At 33.3% G+C, this 23,058-nt stretch overlaps 3 protein-coding genes across 6 annotated transcripts; 2 read left to right on the top strand and 1 right to left on the bottom strand.

Annotated features, from left to right (window-relative positions):
• The first annotated feature begins 2,155 nt into the window (after positions 1–2,155).
• LOC123194268 lies at positions 2,156–7,402 on the top strand. 4 transcript variants are annotated; one of them, XM_044607428.1, is made up of 4 exons: positions 2,156–2,554; positions 5,465–5,488; positions 6,064–6,357; positions 6,662–6,916. In XM_044607428.1, exons 1-4 carry the CDS (start codon positions 2,362–2,364, stop codon positions 6,799–6,801), a joined length of 651 nt encoding a protein of 216 aa, XP_044463363.1. In that variant the 5' UTR covers positions 2,156–2,361; the 3' UTR covers positions 6,802–6,916. The 4 variants fall into 4 exon arrangements, with proteins under 4 accessions (XP_044463363.1, XP_044463365.1, XP_044463364.1 ...); XM_044607430.1 differs by lacking the exon at positions 6,662–6,916 and adding an exon at positions 7,281–7,402 and having other exon boundaries at positions 2,162–2,554; XM_044607429.1 differs by lacking the exon at positions 6,662–6,916 and adding an exon at positions 6,513–6,620 and having other exon boundaries at positions 2,162–2,554.
• A 1,366-nt stretch (positions 7,403–8,768) lies between these two features.
• On the top strand, positions 8,769–13,334 carry LOC123194266 (calmodulin-binding protein 60 E-like). The gene is made up of 7 exons (XM_044607427.1): positions 8,769–9,148; positions 9,568–9,643; positions 10,030–10,088; positions 10,324–10,817; positions 11,456–11,616; positions 11,776–11,979; positions 12,403–13,334. The coding sequence occupies exons 1-7, from the start codon at positions 9,054–9,056 to the stop codon at positions 13,123–13,125; spliced, it is 1,812 nt and encodes a 603-aa protein (XP_044463362.1). The 5' UTR covers positions 8,769–9,053; the 3' UTR covers positions 13,126–13,334.
• Positions 13,335–14,471: 1,137 nt separating this feature from the next.
• On the bottom strand, positions 14,472–18,935 carry LOC123194265 (two-component response regulator ARR12-like). The gene is made up of 6 exons (XM_044607426.1): positions 18,385–18,935; positions 17,823–17,975; positions 17,209–17,610; positions 17,032–17,108; positions 15,629–16,813; positions 14,472–14,911 (listed from the first exon to the last, which is right to left on the bottom strand). The coding sequence occupies exons 1-6, from the start codon at positions 18,530–18,532 to the stop codon at positions 14,840–14,842; spliced, it is 2,037 nt and encodes a 678-aa protein (XP_044463361.1). The 5' UTR covers positions 18,533–18,935; the 3' UTR covers positions 14,472–14,839.
• Positions 18,936–23,058: the final 4,123 nt, after the last annotated feature.

Genomic DNA, 23,058 nt, shown 5'->3' with positions numbered 1-23,058 from the left:
AATGAGCCAAATCGAATTCAAGTTTGGCTTTCACGAGCTCGACTAGCTCGAACTCGAACCACGTATATATGAACTGAGCCGAGCTTAAGCTCGAGCTCGGTTTAACTCGAATCCAACTCTACTTTTCTCAGCATCCAAACAGGAACTACGACTTACTCTCCTCTAATAAAGCGTCAAAATTAGGGTTTCAATATCAAACAAAATAAAATAAAACAATTTCCAAAAAAGCTATCAATCTACAATGTAACCTTCACACTACAACACAATTAACAAAATGCTTGACATTACACGCAAAGAAATAAAAGAGCGAAGATCATATCAAAAACCTACAGGCAAAGACTTCAGCGGTGGTCCTAAATCGAAAACTAATCCACACAAACCCTAACATTATCAATCAAAGCAACCAAAAAAGAATCACCATGAAACTCAAAGCCAAAAATATTTAAAAAAAAAAAAAAACAGACTTATACTTTGTTTAATGTTGGCGTACTAAGCTTTGAGAAGTTGAGAATGCGAGAGTTGAATTAAATAATATCTAAAAAATGAAATCATTTTCTATTTTGTTTCTACTTTCAGTTTGAAATGGAAATGGGGCTAGAGAGTTGTGTTGAGGAGTGCATCTCTGTGAGAGTGTGTGATGTGTTGATTCATTGTTTGGATTTGTGTAATATCCATTTATCTGTGGAGTTATGTTTTTTTTTTTGTTTTGATTTTCGGTTTTAGATTTTGGCTGTTGATAGACATGAAGACACTAGAGAATGGGAAACTCTGATCTGGTCACTAGAGAGAGAGCATTGGAGGAATTTCATTGAAAAAAATAAAAACTTAATTAAAGAAAAATATAACTTTTTAAAATTTAATTTTAAATAAAATTATTAATTTTTTAAATTAAAAAATATTTTAAATATATTACTGATTAAATAATAATTTTATTTTTAAAACTAATTTATTATATTAATTTTAATATTTAATAAGTACCAATCTAGAAATTCAACAAACATTTGATAGGAATAAGTCTTTTGGCGTTTAGGTAATCAATCTCTACTCAAACCAAACGTATCATTAGACAATTTAGAAATAATTACTTATTGATAAGGAAGACGATTCAACTGGCAACTGAACACCCTGTATATCGTAGGTAAGGTGATTAAGCAATTTTAACAAAGTACGTATTGTCCCGTTTATTAAGGTTCAAGTAAATTTATTGTTTTTAAATCTTCATAATAAGAAGGCCAAATGACTATTTCCCCCCCAAGGTATGCTGCACCTTCAAGTTTTCACCATTTAACTATAGAAACATCAAACACCCACTCATGACCTGTTAAATTTAATAAAACTCTAACGATGGTAAATTTAATCTCATTTTCCCTCATAAAAATTTAAAAACTAATATTTTTTTCCTAAACTAAGTTTGAAAAGATCGCATTTTCCCCCTAGTGTTTATTTCCAAACCCTTTCACTTTCTCTGATGCCATCGCCGGCCGTCTTCCCCTCCCGATAGTTTCTCTTCCACCGATGGCCCCCCTCAACTCCACCCCAACCCATCCAATACAGAGAGACATCGTCTGGGAAGAGAAATCTCTTCTCAGATGAAGACGACCAGTCTTCCCAGAGGACGACAAGTCGTCTCGTCTTCATCTGAGAAGACGATCGTCTTCCTAGACGATGACGACTGGGAAGACGAAGTTCTTCGTCTTTCACGACTTCTCCGACGTCGATCGAACATCCAAATGAGAGGAAAGAGATCACCAGAAGGAGAGGATGCTTCGAGAGAGAGAGGTCGTTGGCAATAGAGCCGGAGATGTTGTCGAAGATTTCAAAACGAAACCCTAGGGTAAAACTGTGAATTTTAAAACTTAGGCTGAGGGAAAATTTTAGTTTTTAAAGTTTAGGGAGATAAAAGTAGATCCTATTTAGTTTATTTTTAATATTATAGAAAAAATGACGATTTTATCTTTACCACCGTTAGAGTTTTGTTAAATTTAGCCGATTATAAGTGGGTGTTTGATGTTTCCATAGTTAAATGATGAAAACTTGAGATTCCAACATACCATAGGTGGGACATAGTCGTTTGGCCTAATAAGAAATGATGAACCCAATTGAGAAATCATAAATCCACCGGCATAATAAGAGAGATTAATTAACTAAAATGGACCCACGCGGATTGATCGAAAAGATTTTATGACAGCAACTGACTTTTGTCAAACATTAACAAATTATACAAGCAGAAGAAGCTGTACATTTTCATTCGTTCATTTTCATGGTAACTATCAAATCACTCAGTTAGATCTCCACTTTATTATCTAAGAACTCACAGAGAGAGAGAGAGAGAGAGAGTGTGTGTGGAAGAAGAAGAAGAATATGTCAAGGAGATCAGGGGCGTGTTTGAGATGTTGTCTGGTGATATTTGCAGTGGTTTCAGCTTTAGCAGTGTGTGGGCCTGCCCTTTATTGGAGATTCAAGAAGGGTGTTTTGGTAGCTCGTTCTAAATCCTCTTGCCCTTCTTGTGTCTGTGACTGCCCCCCTCCTCTTTCGCTTCTCACGATTGCTCCTGGTATCTATCTCTTTTCTCTTTGCGTTTCTGTTTGTGAAAGTTTTATTTTTACGATTTTTTTCCTTTTTTGCATCCGGGTTGTTGTTAGATTTTTATTTTGTTGGGGCAATATCTGTTTTCGATTGAAAATGAGGAGTGCCCATTACAGCGATTTGAGGTTTTTGATTTGTGCTTTTGCGTTGTTCTCAAAGTTTGATTTTTGTTCTTTTAGGTGTTGATGAAGTGAATTAGTGTGTACTTGTCTGCGGAAGCTTTGATTTTGATTTTCTTTTTTCCGGTTGGCATCTTTGTCAAATTGAAAAGTAGAGCTACACATTTAATTAATTTGACTTCTGATCTCTCCTTTGGCTAATTTAATGTTTTGTGTTTCTGGTTAGTGGTCAATTCTTTGTTCGGTTTAGGTGTTGATGAAATTGAATTAGAGTGTGTATACCGCTTGTTTGTTCAAGTTTTGGTTTTGTTATTTGTTATGTGTATCAGATTGAAAATTGAGGGATGCTTATTTCAACATATTGAAATTTGATCTGTTGTTCTAGCTCTAGTTGTGTTTTGTGCTTCTTGGTTGTCAATTCTTTTCCGGTTATTGATTAAAGTGAACTGTTGTGTAAGTCATGGTCTTGGTGTTCTGTTGCACTGTTATATTGAGCATAGTTTTGTGGTTTGTGTAATTGAGGGATGCCCATTTCAGCAATTTGAGGTTTTGATATGTTGTTATAGATCATTTTATATTTGTGCCTCTGGGTTGTTGTCAAATTTGATTATTTGTTTTCTAAGGTGTTGATTACAGTGAAATTAGTTTGTATTTCTATCGGAAAGTTTTTGTTATGGCGATTTGTTTGTATCGGTGTTGCTTTTAGTTGTTCACTTTGTCTTGCAAAATGTGTTAAGAGTGATATTTAAGTGAAACCCTCAGAACCTTGTATCCCACATGTTTGTTGCTTCTAGGTTGTTGTCAAAAGTTGACCCTTTTCCTGTTTAGGTGTTGAATATTGTGGAATTAAGGAGGCTTGTTTGGTCAGCTTAAATTTTTGATTTACTTTTGTCTCTAATTTTGAATTTTGTCGGGATATTATTCATAGAATAGGGATTACCTATCTCAAGTTAAGTTTATTTTCATACACATCTTCGGACTAAGGTAAAAATACAGTTACAGTGCTCTTTTTATCAATCTGGGACTTTGATAAGTTTATATTGCTAATTATGGATTTGGGATCTCTTTGTACTTATGTATTTGATTGAGACTGTGGGGGTGCTCATTTCATGACTGTTGAGATTTTAGGGTATAGGGAAACGTTTAAAAATTTCAGAGAACTAGGAAAGTTCCAGTATGTGGTCTGCTAGATACTTCAAAATTTTGTTTGGAAAATATCTTCTATAAATCCAAAATAACAGTTTTAAAAAATTACTTATATCACTGGAGTATGATATCTATGTCTTAGATTTTAGAGACTTATTATTATTTAAATTCATGATAAACATTTTTTATGCCACCATATAGTGCTTGTGGTACTACAATGGTATATATACTTTTCTTATGATAATACGTCTTGTCGGAAGTTCCATTGAAACTGGATAAATAGCTTCTTCATGGTTGTAAATATCAGGTGGAGGTCTTTTAACGCTGATTCTTAAAACCATAAAATAATCAAAGTAGAGTAATTATTCTGTTTCTTATTCTAGATTAAGTGGTTACTTTATAAGGCAATGGGCCTATTTATGTGCCACTGATGATACAAGGTGCAAAGTGTGGACTGAAAAGTTAACATCCAAGTCCTAGTTTTAATCACTAGAAGTAGGGCTGGATTCGAACCGAGCCTGTTCGAGGTCGACTCGAACGAGCCAGCCCTAGCCGAGGTCGGTCGAGCTCGAGCTACTCGTCAGATTTTTCAATTAAAAATTCTGATACAAAACGACGTTGTTTTGACCAATATGTATTAAAACTACGTCGTTTTAATAACGAAAAACGAGTCTAACTAAATTCGAGCTGAGTTCGAGTTTAGCTTTCACGAACTCGAGCTCAACTATATGTAAACTAAGCCGAGCTCGAACTGAAGCTCGGCTCGGTTCAAATCTAGCGCTAACTAGAAGTTGGTGTACTCATTTGGATGGGTTGTTGATTCAATAGTTGATATAGTTGTTGGTTTTACTATCATTATTACATTTACATTAGTCATCATTTTAGAAAGAAAGAGAAATAAAAAAGGGGATTACTTTCTTCATGTAGTTTAATGTTATAATCTCAAGTGCAAGGTATGAGACTTAAATTTCACATCGAAAAGTATGAGCTTCAAGTGTGGGGTTTATATGACTTTGGGCTCCCTAATTTAAATAGTTAGCTTTTGCAGTATAATTCTCTCAAGATTCATATAATTTGATATCAAAGTTATCATCATGTCTTCTAGTTGCAATCATGCAACGCGGGTGGTGATGATAACATTATAATGTTTGCCTAGGGCTAGCCAGGAGATAACAACCAATCCACCTGGGTGCTAGGGCTACAGAGTGTGGTATTATGTTACTATCCCAATTGTAAATATGAGACTTGGGTCTCATATCGGAAAGTATAATTTTATGGTATGGGTTTATATAGTTGTGGACTTTCCAATCTCAATAGTTGACTTTTGTGGTGTGATTCTCCAAAGATTCATATCATTTAACAAGTTTATCTTTGCTCGGTGTCGTTTGCTCTAATTTGCTGCAGCCTCATGCTTTATTTGTGTGAATGGTTTGCATTATTTCTATACTACTACATATAATGTAAACTTTTGAAATTCCTTACTAGGAGCTTCCTTTGATCTTTGATATCTTCAAGTAGTCAAGCTTACTATTTCTAATATTGACCATGTCATCAATGTCCAAATTTATTTTAGATTCTGATTTCACCTTTTCTCTTTTGTTATTATTTTGCAGGGTTGGCCAATCTCTCAGTCACTGGTAAGAGTTGATTCTACCATCTTAACTTGGTTAAGAACTTCATGATTATCCCTTTATATTAGTGATATTCATCTTTTAGTTCCAGGCAATGATGAAGATTTTTCCTGGGGACCAATGTTCCTTCAGTTGTCACTCGTTTTCTGCTTTATTTTTTTCTTAATAATGTCTAATTTAATAGTTTAAACTTGCTTGCTATACATTATTGCCTTTACATCTACTTGATTGCCTTGGTGAAGTGAAATGTCAGTGCTAGTTAGGCCTCAGTTTGTAAGAGCTACCCAATGAGTCATGAAAGCTCATGTATCTATTGACATTTCATTAAGTGGCCCTCGCAGCTTTTGCTTTTACCCTAAAGCTTCTCCTTCATCAAATTCTCCTTACCGATCTCTTTGAAGTGCCACAGATGTCTCCCTTCAAGCCTATTCTAACCTGTCTTAGGCAACCAAGAGCTTACAAGGATATTCTTTTGCCAAGTCTCACTTCTTTCCCAAATTGCAGAGCCTCTTGAATATTTTTTTTTTAATCCCATTATTCGAATTCGGATGTGTGAAGCATTGATTGTGTTGATGGTGCAGATTGTGGAAGCAGTGACCCTGAGGTCAAGAAGGAGATGGAAAAGCAGTTTGTGGATCTTCTGACTGAGGAGTTGAAGCTGCAAGAGTCTGTTGCTGAAGAGCACATGCGGCACATGAACATCACCTTTGGTGAAGCTAAAAGGGTGGCTTCTCTGTACCAAAGAGAGGCAGAAAAATGCAATGCCGCAACAGAAACCTGTGAGGAAGCTAGGGAGTGGGCTGAAGCTCTGCTGATACAGGAGAAGAAAGTGACCAAATTGTGGGAACACCGAGCCCGACAAATGGGTTGGGAAGGTGAGTAGTTCTTTGTACAATTTAGTTTAAAAAGATATTTCTTTTTGAATTAGCGAATTCTTCCATCCTAGTTATTTTCTGTGAGCGACAAGCTAATTGCTTGAGTCCAATCGTGAAGCCAGAGTTTCAGTCTCACCCTTTGTATTTTCTTGCAGTTGTAGTGTTATTGTTCTGGGATAAGATGGTATCTGTCAATTTTCCTTTGTAATTGACAACACCACTTTTATTATAATATAATCTATAGATATACTTTCTTTGCTGCATTATTTCTAAAATGATTTTGATGTTGCATAAATATTACAAGCCTTTTCCATGTGCCAAATAATCTTGGGTGCTGAAGTTGAAGCTGTTTATCTAGCACTCGATGAGTCTTTTCTCTGTCTCAGTCCATTGCCTGTGGATCTTATAAAATCCACCTTGCAGTCTGTCCAGCATGGAATTTAAAGGCACTGTTGAGATACAAAGTCTTTCCATGTAAATCATAAAATGTTGTAACGTTACCATGTTCTGTAAATCATTTAGTGTTGAAATTAACAAGAGGGTTTTATATCCTGTAACATTCTGATGCTTTGTTAATGTAGAATTTGCAAAATCGTGATTAACTATATGTTTAAAACAGATAAAATCTTTAACAGTAAATAAAATTATTGGATCAAGATGTTATGTTGTTTTAAAGTGTATCGGATATTAACTGTAGCTTAACCACCATCTGTCCCTTCAAACTTCCAGATCTTACAAATCCATGAAAGCATGTGTTTGCATGTGAAAATCAGAGTGGCCTGCTAATCACTTGGCTGAAATATTATTTATTTATTGCAAAATTGGCTTTATTATTGACTATTATATTATAGCACTATCTATACAATATTAAAGAATCATTACCACGATTTACAAGACCTCTCTTGGTCTTTTGTTTATTTCAGGAATCAAGATGGATATGCATAAGAGATATCTGCATAAATGATAGACAAATCTCGAATATCTGTATACTTTTCACAACATCTGTACTATTTAAGTTTAAAATAGGCCAAAGGACTTTTTACCACTCTAAGTATGTTGTTTTCTTAAGATTTTCTCTATTAATTTTAAAATCTCATTTACCTATCTGTAGATGGTTAAAATAACGGTTTCAAAGATAAAATTATCATTTTGTCTGTATTATAAAAAATAAACTTAAATTTGATTTAATATCTCTTCCCTAAACCTTAAAAACTAACAATTTTCTTTAACCTAAGTTTTAAAATGTAGTATTTTCCCCTTTAAGGTTTTCAATTTTTTAGATTCACTTTTCCGGCCTTGTTTCTTTCTCTCCGGTGAGCTCCAGACGACGCCTCTTCCTCTTCGATGCAGTCTCCTTCCGACGACTCTCCTGAGAATGCCGTTGACGAAAACGAGTCGTCTCTGTCAATGTCCACTCCTAAGAGAGCCGTCGGAAGAAGATCGTGTCAAAGAGGAAGAGTTGTTGCCTGGAGGTCACCGAAGAGGAAGAAACGACACCAAAAAATTAAATCTAAAAATTGGAAACCTTAGGAGGGAAATGTTGTTTTTTAAAACTTGGGTTGATGTAAAATTATTAGTTTTTAGGGTTTAGAGGGGAGAAATAATATAACTAACGGATTCAGTTAATTTTAATAATCTATGAGTGAGTAAATGAGATTTTTAAAGTTAACAAGGGAAAACTTGAGAAATATGCATACTTTGGGTGGGAAATAGTCCTTTAGCCTTTAAAATATATACAATAACAGAGAATCAAACTTGCTGGATTCGATTTGAACAAGCCAAATCTAGGGCGACTAAGCATGGATTGAAAATATAATATCTAATTTATCTTTGAATTCATTCGAATTGGTATACAGTATTATTTGAAGATCATCAATAATATAAATAATATAATAAAAAAAGTAAATACTGTTATTAACAAAAATAAATAGTATTATTAGAAAAATAAAATAATTAATTTTGAATCAAACCATCGGATTAAAGTTTCAATTTGTAATTAACTCTTCCGAACGGAACAACCCTATCGATGAGACTTGTGTGATGACATTGAATTGAATTCATTTCAAATCTTGTTGTCGAGTTTACATAGAGCAGGCTACCGACAAATCAAACAATTTTCCTCCCGAGTTTTCCCCTAATCGAAACAGCACTAAAACGTCATGCAGGGGGATATACACATTTTGAAAGTGGTGTGTGGTCGTCTAAGCTGGTCCCAGGTGATTGCTTACTCAAAGAAAGTAAGAAAAAGAAAATAGTCAAATCTGACCAACCAGACCTGGTGGAGTGCTTACCAAATGAGACATAAAACCGGATTACGCGGTTTCAACATTCAAAGTTCATGCACTCACTCTCAAACACAGCTGTCTCAGCTCTTATTATTGATCTATGATCTATAAATTTCAAGAATCTTTCATTTATACTATATAATAATAAGAATCCCATTTGCTCATACAAAAACAAATAATATTTTTAGATCAACATCACTTTCATTAATGGTGGTTTTAAGTATCTTTACTTGCAGCCCTTAATGTCTTCGGAAACAGTTTTGTTCTCTTAGTTTTGACAAAACAGGAAAAGGGTCTTGAAGAGTTTGAAGATTGTTGTGAAAGACTTGATTTGATAGTGCTTTTGGGTTTCTAAATTTGGAAATTGTGCTGAAAGTATAGGGGTGGGAGTTAAAGTTTGGTTTTTTATGAATGGATAGTTCAAGGAACAAGAAGAGAGGGTATGAGGATGAGGGAAAAGAAGATGTGCCTGGTTCGAAGAAATCAAAGTTGCCTGCTTTGGCTGGGTTTGTTCTCTTGAATTTATTGGTTTTTAATTTGTGGGGTTGATCTTGTTTTGATTTCTAAAGTATTTGAAATTGTTGTCCATGGTTTATCTTTATTTGAAGTGTTAAAAAAAAAAAAAAGTGATAGATTTGGTTTAAGAATCGGGTCCAAAGAAGATTTTTGTAGTGAATGTGTCAAATTCTGGACTAGATTTAGCAGACTAAAGTTGATGATGATGAATCTTATGAGTAGAGCTTATTTTCTTAATGCTGATCCATTTTGGTAGATCTCATTCACATGAGGCCTCTTGCAGTTGTCCTGTGTTAATTGTCATGTAATTATGAAGAGTAAAAGTGACGCAAAAGTGGATTAGATATACCAAAATCGAGTCTTTCTTTCACATTTTGACTACTTTAAACTTCAATTTTTGCATCTGCAGTGTAATCGTGGAAGCTTTGAAGGTGGATAGTCTGCAAAGACTTTGCTCATCCTTGGAGCCTCTTCTACGGAGAATTGTGAGTCAGAAACTTATTTATAATCTGTTTTTTGGCATGACTATGGATGGCAATTTGCACATATTAATGATTTTACTCTCTTCTAGCGTAAGTTAATTGTTTGATTGAATATCCTGCACAAGGTTTTCTCATAAGAATGTGGCATTTCACTGTTTACTTGTGCCAATAGAGGTGCTGTTAATGTTGATTTGTACATCTACTTGATTTCACTTGTGCCGATAGAGGTGCTGTTGATGTTGATTTCACAGTATCTTTTGAGTGAGATTATCAGTCCGTTCTCTTGCTCATTTCTGGATTTGTGTTCAATCAGTGCTTTTTATTTGCTTGGTTCCTAACAGCAGTTAAATATCTTCCTTTCATTAATTTTGCAATTTCATGAATAACAGGTCAGCGAAGAAGTAGAGCGCGCTTTGACAAAGTTTAGTCATGCTGCTCTTCCAGCAAGGTGTGTTCACGGTTTCCACCTTAATTTCAGACATTGACACTGATAACAAATCTAAATGGAATAGCAAATTTATTTTTTGTACTGTTTCTCCCTTTCTGTGAAGTGAAGCCAGGCCTTGGATGTGGATACATTTCAATAAGAATGTTACATTTATTTAAAGCCAGGGATTAGAACTTGATGCTGAACATTTTTCAATTCATTGAACTTATTCATTATGTCTTTTTGCCTTTGACAGGTCTCCTCCACCAAGAATACTAGGCCCTGGGGGAAAAAATTTACGACTTCAATTCAAAACAAGGATGCCACCTCACCTTTTCACAGGCGGAAAGGTTGAGGGAGACCAAGGTGCAGCTATACATATTGTCTTGATAGATCAGAACACAGGCAGTGTAGTCCAAAGCGGATCAGAATCAGTTGCCAAGCTGAATGTTGTGGTGCTTGAAGGTGACTTTAATGAGGAAGATGATGATAATTGGACTAAAGAGCAGTTTGAAGGCTATGAAGTGAAGGAACGCGAGGGAAAAAGGCCACTTCTGACGGGGGATTTGCAGGTGACTCTCAAGGAAGGGATAGGAACTGTGGGAGATCTTACTTTCACAGACAACTCTAGCTGGATAAGGAGCAGAAAATTCAGGCTTGGTGTTAAAGTTGCCTCTGGTTATTTTGAGGACATTCGTATTCGCGAGGCAAAAACGGAGGCTTTTGCTGTCAAAGATCACAGGGGGGAATGTGAGTTTTCCTACACATCTTTCTTTTCATTGATAGATGATTTCCTATGAGCTAATTGTATTCAATGGCCTAATAAGGATACAGAACAACAGTTGTAACAACGGAAGGGCAGAGATTGCAACTTAGTGTGTATTTGTTACATCAATTAGGGATACATTTCTGCAGTTAATTTCAATGACATGTTGCTATTAAGGATTTGATGCAACATTGAAAACCACAATCGGTATATCACTTGATAGTGTGTCTATCCGTAGAAAGTCATGATTAATTATGCACTCAGGTTCTTGTCTTCGTAAAGATTGCATGATTTGGGAGACACAATAGTAACTCTGATACCAAATTATATGAATTTTGGTAGAACTATATCTTTTTAAAGCTAACTTTTGAAATTATATAAACCACAATAGAAGCTCATACATGATATAGGATCCAAGTCATATTCTTTACACTAGGGATTGTAACAAAGTCAGTTAAGTGGCTTCAAAAACTCGAAATTCCAGGCATAAGAAATTAGAATTCAGTTATTTTTCGGTCAATCAACATGTCACCATCTAGTTTGATGGGAAAATATTAGAATCCTGCTAAGCTTGTCTTAATCAAGTTGTGATAAAGTCAACAATTTTCTTTGTAATTTGCAGTATACAAGAAACATTACCCACCAGCCTTACATGATGAAGTTTGGAGATTGGATAGAATAGCAAAAGATGGAGCACTGCACAAGAAGTTGGTCAATGCTGACATTCTTACCGTTGAAGATTTTCTCCGAGTTCTTGTTAGAGATCCACAGAAACTGAGGAATGTAAGAGCTTTTCGTGCTTTGGAGCTTTAAATTTTTTTTTCTTTCTCTCTCTCTATCTTATTGTCTTAAATATGTTCATTGAATCCCTTTTTCTCCTATTGACGTTTTACAAGAATTTGTTGTTCTTCATTATCTGAAACTTCAATTTTCACAACACAGATCCTCGGGAGTGGAATGTCTAATAGAATGTGGGAGAACACAGTGGACCATGCTAAAACCTGTGTGTTGGGTGGGAAGCTTTATGTATACTACACAGATGAAACTCATAATACTGGTGTTGTTTTCAACCATATTTATGAGCTTAGAGGTCTCATCACTGGTGGGCAGTTTGTCTCCTTGGAATCTCTTACCTACACTCAGAAGGTTAGATACTCTCAGTATCATTATAGAGTTTTACATCATCAAATTAATTTGTCTAGTTTGTAATATCCTGCTCCAATAATCTGATTCATTGTTAAAATATTGTCCTTTTTAAACACAAAACCTGTCATGATTTTGCTTGCAGGTTTTATAACCCAAAACACATCTTGATAGTTCACATGCTATTTGTCCAATCTTGTCTTATCATCCCTAAGCTATATGAGATGCTCATACATACCTAGCATCTCTCTCATGCTTTGTTGATATAAGATTTAGTTAGAAATATTACATGTTTTCTATTTATGTTCATCAGCATGCTCACATGCATGTGCAAACAGTTTTTGTATGCTCAACCAAATTACTTTGAAGAAATGATAACTGGCGTCAAGTTGTAGTTTTCTAACTCATGCATGTATTTGCCTACAGCTTCCTGTTGATTCCTTGGTGAAAAGGGCATACGATAATTGGCATGAAGTCGTAGAATATGATGGCAAAGTCCTGAGTTCACTGACTAATATAAAGAAGGCTATAAAAACGCCAGCTGCACCAGAAGTGAACAACTATGAAACAGATCACAGTATTTCAACAATTCAGAACAGGCAGCAGTACATCTCATCTGAGCCAAGTCCACACTGCCAAACTGCAAATAACCACTCTGTAGCCCCCCAGTTGATTGAATTTCCATTCGTGAGATCCGATCAGACTGCAATGATGACAATAAATGACCCACAAGCTGATTTACCTAGCAGCATTGATTATATGTCCATTGGAAATCCTGCAGTTGGAGGTAATTTTTTTCCAGGAGATTGGTCGCGGCCAAGAAATGGACAGGGAATGGAAGACTTTTTTGCAGAGGAAATCCGACTTAGGAGTTCAGAGATGTTAGAGAACGATGACATGCAGAGACTGCTAAAAGCACTGAGTATGGGTGTTGGAATGACACCCGGTTATGATCATCCAGACGAGGCGTGTTATTCTTATGGCATTCAGTATGAGCCTCAAGTGGATCGGACTTACAGGCATGAACCCAGCAGGGGCTCGGGGAAGGCTGTTGTGGGATGGCTTAAGCTTAAAGCCGCATTAAGATGGGGAATATTTATAAGGAAGAAAGCTGCAGAAAGAAGAGCCCAGCTTGTTGAGCTAGAATGAGTTTAATGCTGAAAACTACAGCTTAGCCTTTTTCATTTATATAGCATTCTTTGGTTCCATGGCATGGAATACAATAATGCTTCATTTTATTGCTGACAAGAAATAGAAAATATGTGAAAATACAAAACACAGAACATTCTTTGTTCTGTATGAAGCCTTTTGTCTGGTTTTACCCTATTACTTTATTCCAAGTTCCTTTTCTTTCTTTCTTTCTTTTTTTTCTTTGTCACTTATTTTCAGGTAAAAAAAAAAAAAAAGCGCCACAAAATGAAGTTTGATTGTAATTTCTCTAGTAAAGCGTCAAGCAAAGTGTGATACATAATATCAAATGGTTTCTAAGAATGTCCTTGTGATATCCAAGAAAATAAGAACATTAGCTATGGAGTGTTATTTATTCTTTTGGCCAATTGGCAAAAGGATCATATTGAGATAATATTTGACAATATTAAACCATCATTTTTTTATTAAAAAAATTGAACTTTCCAATTTTCTTATTAAATGGACTAAACTTATATTTTATCACACAAAAATAAGCCTTATCTTCTTGTTGGAAGTTAAGTAATAGTTCAACACTTTCAATAAAAAATAATAAAAATTTAATCTCTTTAATATAGAAATTTAAAAGTTGAATCTCTTCTATAAATAATAATAATAATAATAAATATTACAACCCCTTTAATAAAAAAACAAAAAAGTATAGATGTTGGGCTAAGTTCATTGATTTTCCTTCCTTTTTGCAGCAATTAGGTGCCAGGGTTGAAAAAATGTTTGTCATCTGGCTCATCATATGAAAGGGGACATAAGAGTAATGAATGCCCTTTGTTGTTTCATGTGACTTAGACTTTTCATGCCATTATACTTGACAAGTTCAACCCACTCAATTTTTCATATGTTGAACTTGTCAGCCGCCATAAAAGCTACACAGTTCGGTACCACAATTTTCATGTGTTGATGTTAACCCTGAAATAAAGAATCTGACTATGTATGCTATGTTCACAAAATCTAATTGAATTGGTATTCAACAAGAAACGGTCTCGTTTCACTAATTGTTCACCATTCTAAACAAATTAAAGAAAATATAAAGTCTGAAGCTATCATAGTTGTTCCAAGTTTGAAATTACTGACCCTTTAAAAATTCAGTTCAAAAGTGATTAACCAAAAATTCAATCAATTATTCATTATTTTTAGTTCAGTTCAAAATTGATTAATCTCTCAAACAATTTAGTTTTGGTTTACATTTTTCTCCAAAACTAAAATCTGGTTCAGTTAAAAAAAAGTCAAGTTGTTCAATTAACTAGTTCTAAACACCCCTCGTCAATACATCAAAGATTGCATCAATGCTCAAATGAAAGAATCTTAAACCGTGCTCATGTTTATTTCAATAACAAAATGAATAGGCACTGTATAACAAACTGATTCACCATCGTTCATTCATCTGCAATTACTTGGAAATGAAAATCACAAGACAGCAAAGGAAAATTCATGAGCAGCTGAAACTTTTCTGAGGCCATTATTTCTACTACAGGAATAAGCAATAGGAAGAACTGAGCCGTCATCAATTGCAACCAGAATTGGAATGTGACAACAAATATTGAAAACTAAAACGAAGAAGAAAACACATTAAGCACAACCAATTAGATACTTACAAGCTACTCAAACAACCACTAAAACTTATCTTGCATCATCCTTCTCAAGAATCAGCTCTAACAAAGTTTCACAAGCACGAATCAAGAGAGTAAGCATCGAATCCGAGTTCTCCATCCATTATCAATGCATCATTTTGGTCCTGCATCGTCATATACACCATCCCATTAAGATTATTCCAAAGTCACAAACAATAATCAAGTGCGAAAAGCATTAGCGGACCCAGGGGGTCAGCCGACCCCCCTTCACAATGAACAATTTTTTAGTTTAAAGTATATAAAATATCAATATAATCCTTAAAATTTGTATTATTCTCAAAAATTTTATTTTTGGATCTACCACTGACCAAAAGAAGAAGAATAAACTATAAAAATAAAAATCTTTACATATGTTCTATATCACAACCAATAATTAGTTCATCACAAACTCTATATAATACTGAAAAATTATTCTTCACTGCCCCTTATAGCAGCCGGCACTGTATCGATTTATACATATTTTAGACTCAATAAGATGGTGATCCTTAATTTGTATCAAACTCAGGAAGACTGTACTCTAAGGTGCACAAGTATTCTATTAAGCCTTGAGAGTTCCTTATCATATGGTTAAAGCAAATACTCTGGAGAAATTCTTTTAACCTCAATTATCATGCATATCAATTTCATTCATTCCACAGAATCTTCTTAAGCATTTTATAACTCCTGTTTTAATGAAAACAGTAGCTAGACAAAGATGTTTCAGAGTCAAGTTAAACCTATCACTATTATTTCATAGATCAAAGAAGAGGTCAACCTTAGTATTTATATATACAGACTAAACTTATACTAAGTTTAGAGAGAAAAAGAAAGAAAATAGTTACCCGTTTCATTATAGTGCTCATCATATCATCCAGAGAGTCATAGTTATTTTGAATGAAACCATCCTGTGACTTGCTTTGCTCAAAGAGGTAGTCATCGTTTGACCTTGATTTTGTGTCCAAAGAAGATTTTTCAACTCCATTCTGCTGCATAATGTAAGGACTACTTTGATCCAAACTTTGGCTAAAAGGGCCCATACCACAATTAACAGAAGTTAAGGAATTTCGAGAGCTGAACGAATTATTTAAGTTGTGGTTGTAATTCATATTCTGAACGACGTTATCAATCAGGCCAGTTTGACACTGCACACCTGCTCCAGTATTGTCCATATGCACTGAAGCAGTAATTAAAGAAGACATATCGAGAGGGTTATTAGTGATTCGATTACTGACGTTTGACTGTAGATTGCCATCCAAATTATTAGAATGAATTTGATTATGGCCAAAGGGTTCACTCATGGGCAAAGAATTTGATGGAAATTTCGATAATTGAGCTTCACCCTGCCAGTTTTCAGCACATCTATTATGATCCAGAAAATTAGATGAACCACGGACACCAATGTCAAAAGATTCTTGATTCACTGAAGGCACACTGAAAGAAGGTTGGCTTCCAAAAGCTGCTCTAATCTGTGCTGGTTGTGAGCCTGCCTGTAACATAAAAGAGTTTCCTGAGGCAGTGGTTGCACAGCTGCTTGAGCTACTGAGAGTCACTCTAGCGTCTGCAAAGCTAGTTGCAGCTGGAAAAGATGTTGGATAATTAATGTGATTAGACTCTCCAATGAGGGTAGTGGACTTGCTTTGTGGCAGCTGTCTGAGCTCTATTGATGTCTGTACTCCTTGAAATAGATTTGCACTTTGGTTTGCAGGCAACACAGATTGTTGGATCTTCCCAAGAGAATTAAAAGAGTTGTTCAAGGTTTGGGAATGGCCCGGTTGCATAATGCTTGAAGAAGTTATTCCCCGGATGGTTAAACCAGCTGTGGAGTTCATTCTATTGAGCATACCACCTGGCTGATATGATGAAATTGCAGTGCTTGAAATCCTTCCTGAACCACCCAAGCGAAAATCAGGATATCCATCCAGTGCACCCATACGCAAATAAGTAGAGTCTTTATTCGCTAATGCGGCAACCATATTAGCCTGCTGGGTTGCTACATTACTAATTCTTTTCAGGTAGAGCCTATATTTCTGCATTACAAAATAACAAAATGTAAGCATCAATGAGGTAATTGCTACTGATTTCTATGAATTATTACATAAATTCCAGACATGGTGCAGATGAAATTACATCAAAACAAAATTTTGACATGCATGTCTTAGCCAGTGTAAAAAAAAACCATAACAATAGCTTATGCTATGGGATTACACTTAAGTGAAAATAAAGAACAATAAGGAAAGGTCAGTGCCTGTAGATGGCTTGCCACATTTTCTCGTGTTAGCCCTTCAACATTCATCAGATCAAGAATTTTCTTTGGAACAGCCTCTGCAAATTATCGGAAAAAAAGTTAGGGAAAAGTATATCAGGAATGAGAAATTTATCATCAAGAAAACATGGTACTACTTCTCTGTAATAAAATTCTTACTGTCAAGTCCCAATTGATTAACAGCTGCAACAAACTTCTTATGCAGCTCTACAGACCAAACAACCCGAGGCTTCTTTTGGGTCGAAGACTCCTCGTTCTCATTTCCCTCCTCATCAGCTTCTTCATCATCATCGTCATCTTGGTCCTTCCGTTTCCGGTTGGCTTTTCCATTCTGATCAGAATTACCAGTAGATGCCGCTTGTCCATTTTCTCCTGTTCCAGCACGAGCATTATCTAGATTACACGACTTGTTTTGGTTCTTGGGGTTAATTTTCTTTCTCCGTACCACATGTTGCCATATGTTCTTCAACTCCTCAATTCGAACAGGTTTCAACAAATAGTCAACAGCACCATGACTAATCCCCTTCATTACAAGCTTGGTATCACTATGTGCTGACAACACTGCAACCATAAAAGTAAAACAACATTAAAATCTAATCCACCCCCCACATTAAGCACACCAAATTGAATTATTTTTCCATAGTTAGCCACCATATTGAAACTTATTTACCAGTCTTTCATCTCATTCAATAAGAAAATTTAATAAATTAGAAAACAAAAAAAGGACAAAGATCATTAAATGACATAAAGTAACAAAGAGCTTTTAAACTTACTAATGACAGGTAGGTCCATCTCAAGCCCCACAAGCTCAAGAAGCTTAAAGCCATCCATGTCTGGCATATTAACATCACTGATAACCAAATCATACTTGTTTCTATTTTCTCTCAACATTTTCAGAGCAGTGACAGCCTGATTTGTGGTAGTAACTGCAAAAAAAAAAAGACAATAAATGACATGAAAAAATTAGCAAAAAATTTGAATAAGAGCAATTGAAGCTTAGATCAAATCAGATGTCCGTTTCACAACAATAAAAAGGTCAAAACCACAATTACATCCCAACATGAACAGTGTATAACGGCCTTCAACCGCCAATTAAACTGAAAAAACACAAATCAAAATACTATTTTTTTTTTCTCATATTTCAGATAAATTTACAAAGCAAAGAACTCAAAAAGAGTACCCATCAATGAAAACAGGAAATTTTGAAGGTGAAAAAAGCACACACATACAGAAAATTTTCAATATAACAAAGAGTGCATGTAAAAATTCAAAAACCCAATCTAGTTTAAAACACAGAAGAGAAAACGCTTTCCGTTAAAAAAATAAAGCACTAACCTTGATATTGGCATTTTTGCAAGAGAGTCTCAATGACTTTGAGGCAAATAGGGTCATCATCAACAGCAAGAACACGCATACCAATAGGAAACTTATCTTCACCTCCATCTTCACAATTTAGAGAACTCTTTTTATTCTCAACAGTCATTGTGAATTACAAAAGCTGATAAACCCAGGTAAGAAACAGAGGAAAAAAAACAGAGATCACTGAAGAAAAGTTGAGATTTCGGCGAGTAATAAACACCACTCAAGACTTGAACTTTGAGAGGCAAACAAGAATTCCAGATGGCCAAATGAAGAGAGAAAGTGAATTAGAGAGGAATAAAATAGAAAACCCAGTAAAATAAGAAGCTGTACAATTGGACAACGATGGTGATGGCTAGAAAAAAACAGAGTTTTGGAAAATCGAAAACAATTTTTTTCCGCTTTTTTATTTTTTATTTTTCAAGTACATGATAATGAGAACACTTCTGTCTCTCTCTCTCTCTCTCTCTCTCTATGCGTTTTTGTTTTTGTTTTTTTCTCTCTCTCTCTCTCTGCTGTGTACTCTGTCTCTGGCTTTTTCTTCCTTTTTCAAAACACAACCAAAACAAAGCCCTTTTGTTTATTGCTTTGGGCAGATTTTGGATACCTTTGAGGTTCAGTGAATTACTAGGAGATCCATACATTTTAAAATGAAACATTACACCCCTATCATTTTATGATAGAAAAACTTACATCTTTGGAATTGAACGGTGCTTGTTGTTGTAGGACTGAATTCAATACAAATTACTCAAATTTCAAATAAATTAAATTTAAGTTAGTTCAGATTAAATTTAAAATTAAATTATTTTAAAAACGAGTTTACAGTTTATCTCACTAATTTTAAATCAATTTTACATTGACTCTTTAAGATTCCAACCAATTATAAATTAGGTTTTATTCAAGTTTAATCAAGACCAAATTTAATCTTGAGTGTTTGTGAAAAATAATTATTATAAAAGTATATCATAAAAAAATAATAAGTTTTTTATTTCTCAAATATCTTATCAAATTGTCAAAGGATTTTTTTTTATAATTATAATATATATTTAATAATTTAATCATACCATGAATATCAAATATTAGTTTCTCCTTCACATAGGTAAAATAAAAACAATAAAAATACCTTCTTTTGTAGTTATTAAAATTATTTTAAAATATACAAAAAAAATTATATAATATATAATAACAAATCTTACACCTTACACAATTGAAAATCAAAATTATACAATATAATGAACTTACACATTACAAATTATATAATATATAATAAAATATAATTATTTATATAATAACAAAACTTACATATTTTATAATACAGAAAAGAGTAATACATGTACAAATAATAAATATTAACATATATAAATAAATAAATAAATAAATTATTATATAATTGTAAACAAACTTACTGTTTTATCACAATCCAAAAGAATTATGTGATGCAAGCAAAGAAAGGTCAGTTCAGATTATTTTTGTGTTAATTCAAATATGATTTGATTAAAAATTTTTGAATTGACCTAAATACAATCCCAACTTTATATCGAATTGTGTCGGATTAATGTCAATTTTGTTGTTTATTTTGCATTTAAATATTTATTTAATTAGTGTTGTTTGGGTTGGGAATTTTTAATTTTCTATAAAATAGATATTTTTGTCAATTTTAATTTTAATTTTAATTTTAATTAAGTCAAAGGGAATAAAATAGTAGTATAATGAAACAACAAGGACTAAACAGTATTTGCAACTATTGTCCTCAATTGAATTAATTAAAACTACAGGGGCTAAAAAGATAAAACTCTCGCTTGTTATGGGGTTTTGGTAATTTTTAATAATTTATTTTTAAAAATTATTTTGTATGTTTCTCAAAGAAGACTTTGAGTGTCTTAATCTCCACCATTCATTTAATCACATCCATGATTCATGTGTTGTTCAAGTCAATCATCCACCCTGAGTTTGAGGTGAAAATATTTTTAAAATTTAATAGTTGATTTTTTAAAAGGAAAATATTATCGAAATTGGAAATAATGACATAAATTAGGGCGAAACATTTTTTAAAATATTAGGATAATTATTTAGGCTTTAAATAGGTAATTATATTACAATTTTATTTCCTTTTTTGGAATGTTATTACTAAATCCAACCAAAATTTTCCCTTTTATTGATTTTTGATTAAGCCCTTAATTTGAATTTCATTTTAATTAATTAATCAGTGTTAAAAGACTAATATGCCCCTACATTCACAAGTGCGTTGGACTTGAATGTGGGGGCAAATATGTCTTTTTCTATAATAAATGATTTTTTTTTTGTAAACTTTGGAATAAATAAAGTGGTAAAAATAATTATTGCTTTGAATTTTGATTAGGGTTTATCCATGTGAAAAAGGAGCCATTAATTTCACAAACATTTAATATTTTCTATTAAAAAGGAAAATTTAATCGATTTATGGATGTCACGTTTTTTCAATATTTCTAAATCCACATCAAATCAATATTTATTTTGGGCAAATTATTAATACAAAAATAATTAAATGTTTGATCGAAAATTTCATGTCAACGAAAATGAAATTTATTTTTTGATTCACTAGTTGTATTGCAAATGGAGTCATTTTATTAGTAGTCTTATATACGAATTGAGTCAAGTCTAAATACTTCTAACTTAAGATTATTTCAAATAAAAATGAGATGGTTGAAGTCCATTTAATCAAATTAAAAGTAGTTCCAACTTTAGTTCAATCCTTAAATTTAACGTATGAAACTCGATTTGAGTTTATAGTTCAAATTCATAGTTAAAGTTCATAATTCATTGATAAAACAATATTATTCTATCTAATAATAAGTAAAATAACACTGTTTTGATAATTATTTGACACAACTTGAATAAAAGCATGAGTTAAGTTTTAATCAATTTAAATCATCTACCTTACTCACAAGCTAACTTGACTTTAGAAATAAATCGACTTTTTTAGTTTGAATTCAACCTAAACAAATTTGAGTTGAGTCAGTCTTTTAACTAAGGATGGCAACGGGGAGGAGGCGGGGAGGGGATCTCAATCCCCATCCCTTCCCCGTAGGGGATATCAATCCCCGTCCCCGCTACGGGAATGAAAATGATTTCTCGTCCCCTCTCCACAAAGAAAAATCTTTTCTCCATCTCTCATCATCCCCGCGGGGAAAAATCCCCTCCCTGTACCTGCAACAAAAAATTTCTTTTTTTTACCTTCTAAACACAATATAAATATATTAAATAATATAATTAAATAAAATTAAAATTAACTCACTATTTCAAATATCACAAATATAATATATTAATTACTTTAATATATACAACAAAAACCTAAATAAATTTAAAAAACATACAAATTTAAAACTATAAAAAATATATTAGTATTTTAAATAAATATATTAATATAAATGGATGAGGATGGGGGCAGGGAGGGGACACATGTATCCCCATCCCTGATTGCGGAGATCTTTTTCATCTCCGTTTCCGTTTTCGTCCCCGTCCTCGTCCCCTTTCCCGTTTCTATCGAGAAATCCCCTCCCCGTTAGAGTCAGAGAGGGTCGGGATCCCTAAAATTGGACTCAAATTATCATCCCTCCTTTTAACCCTAACTAATTCAGGTACAGTCTAATCCTAATTGTGAATAAAATTTTCCTTTTCAATAAATTATACTACAATAAATAAAGGAGGAATATTTGTTGATACAAATAAAGAGGGACAAACAAACAGAAGTGTAATACAATTATAGAATAAAGAAGCCCTAATTATAGCATTACTGCCTACTCTGTAACTTTTTTCTAGAGGAAGCTATTCTATTTATACCTTAAATAATTTTCTTTTTATGTTTATGTTGATTTAGACATAAAGTTTAATTTCACATTTATAAAACGTTTAAATTGTGATTATTTACAACATAATTCTTTTGTTTAACCCATATCGAAAACTCATTCGTTGAATTTGGAATTTTTTTTTTTTTTATGGATGAAATTCAGAATTAACCCTAATTTTTTATTGGATTAATCGATCAACTTGTGATAAAATATTTACATTCTTTTGAATTAGGGTTTTTGCACTAAAATGGCAAGTAATTTAACAATCAACATTTAAAATGCATTTTTTATTTATAATATGCTTTTTTTCAATCGTTGCATATTAAACATTTGATGAGTGAAAAACCCCTTTTTTATTTTCTTTTTGTTTTTTGATTATAAATTTATAATTTTTTTTATAATTGAAAATATTATTCGTATTTATTAAATAGATAAACCTGATGTCTGGTAACCAAATTCATAATCATTTTATCAGGTAAGTCAAGATTTTACAAGTAAAATAGAGGTTTGAACTTAAACTTTTACTTAAAAATTATAATACTATACTGATTTTGTTAATTTTTATTATCGTAATTTATAATTATTTTATTTATGTCATTTTGGAAATGGGTTCGGTTAACTTAAAAGGATATCTCTTGTTAAAATCACATCGTTAAACAACTTAGTTGCTTTCTATTTATGGTACCAATGAAGTCGGACGTTCCAAAATTTTTACGATAAACAAAGTGATTTTGAAAATGTTAGCAAATCCATATTTTAAAGTATAACCCTAGTTAATTAGACGGTGAGCGCGTGTTTTCCACTCTTTAATATAGAGAGTGGG

The sequence above is a fragment of the Mangifera indica genome, chromosome 13, assembly GCF_011075055.1.
Source record: "Mangifera indica cultivar Alphonso chromosome 13, CATAS_Mindica_2.1, whole genome shotgun sequence".
Lineage (NCBI taxonomy): Eukaryota > Viridiplantae > Streptophyta > Magnoliopsida > Sapindales > Anacardiaceae > Mangifera > Mangifera indica.
This window is presented reverse-complemented; position numbering and strand designations above follow the sequence as displayed.

Excerpts from the sequence above, each read along its gene's own strand:
- LOC123194266 (XM_044607427.1), top strand. The coding sequence starts at position 9,054 with ATGGATAGTTCAAGGAACAAGAAGAGAGGGTATGAGGATGAGGGAAAA. Across the intron at positions 10,818-11,455 it reads CAAAGATCACAGGGGGGAAT|TATACAAGAAACATTACCCA; the intron begins GTGAGTTTTCCT and ends TGTAATTTGCAG. Across the intron at positions 11,980-12,402 it reads CTCTTACCTACACTCAGAAG|CTTCCTGTTGATTCCTTGGT; the intron begins GTTAGATACTCT and ends ATTTGCCTACAG.
- LOC123194268 (XM_044607428.1), top strand. The coding sequence starts at position 2,362 with ATGTCAAGGAGATCAGGGGCGTGTTTGAGATGTTGTCTGGTGATATTT. Across the intron at positions 2,555-5,464 it reads GCTTCTCACGATTGCTCCTG|GGTTGGCCAATCTCTCAGTC; the intron begins GTATCTATCTCT and ends ATTATTTTGCAG. Across the intron at positions 5,489-6,063 it reads GGCCAATCTCTCAGTCACTG|ATTGTGGAAGCAGTGACCCT; the intron begins GTAAGAGTTGAT and ends TTGATGGTGCAG.
- LOC123194265 (XM_044607426.1), bottom strand. The coding sequence starts at position 18,532 with ATGACTGTTGAGAATAAAAAGAGTTCTCTAAATTGTGAAGATGGAGGT. Across the intron at positions 17,611-17,822 it reads GATGGACCTACCTGTCATTA|TGTTGTCAGCACATAGTGAT; the intron begins GTAAGTTTAAAA and ends TTATGGTTGCAG. Across the intron at positions 16,814-17,031 it reads ATGTGGCAAGCCATCTACAG|AAATATAGGCTCTACCTGAA; the intron begins GCACTGACCTTT and ends TTTGTAATGCAG.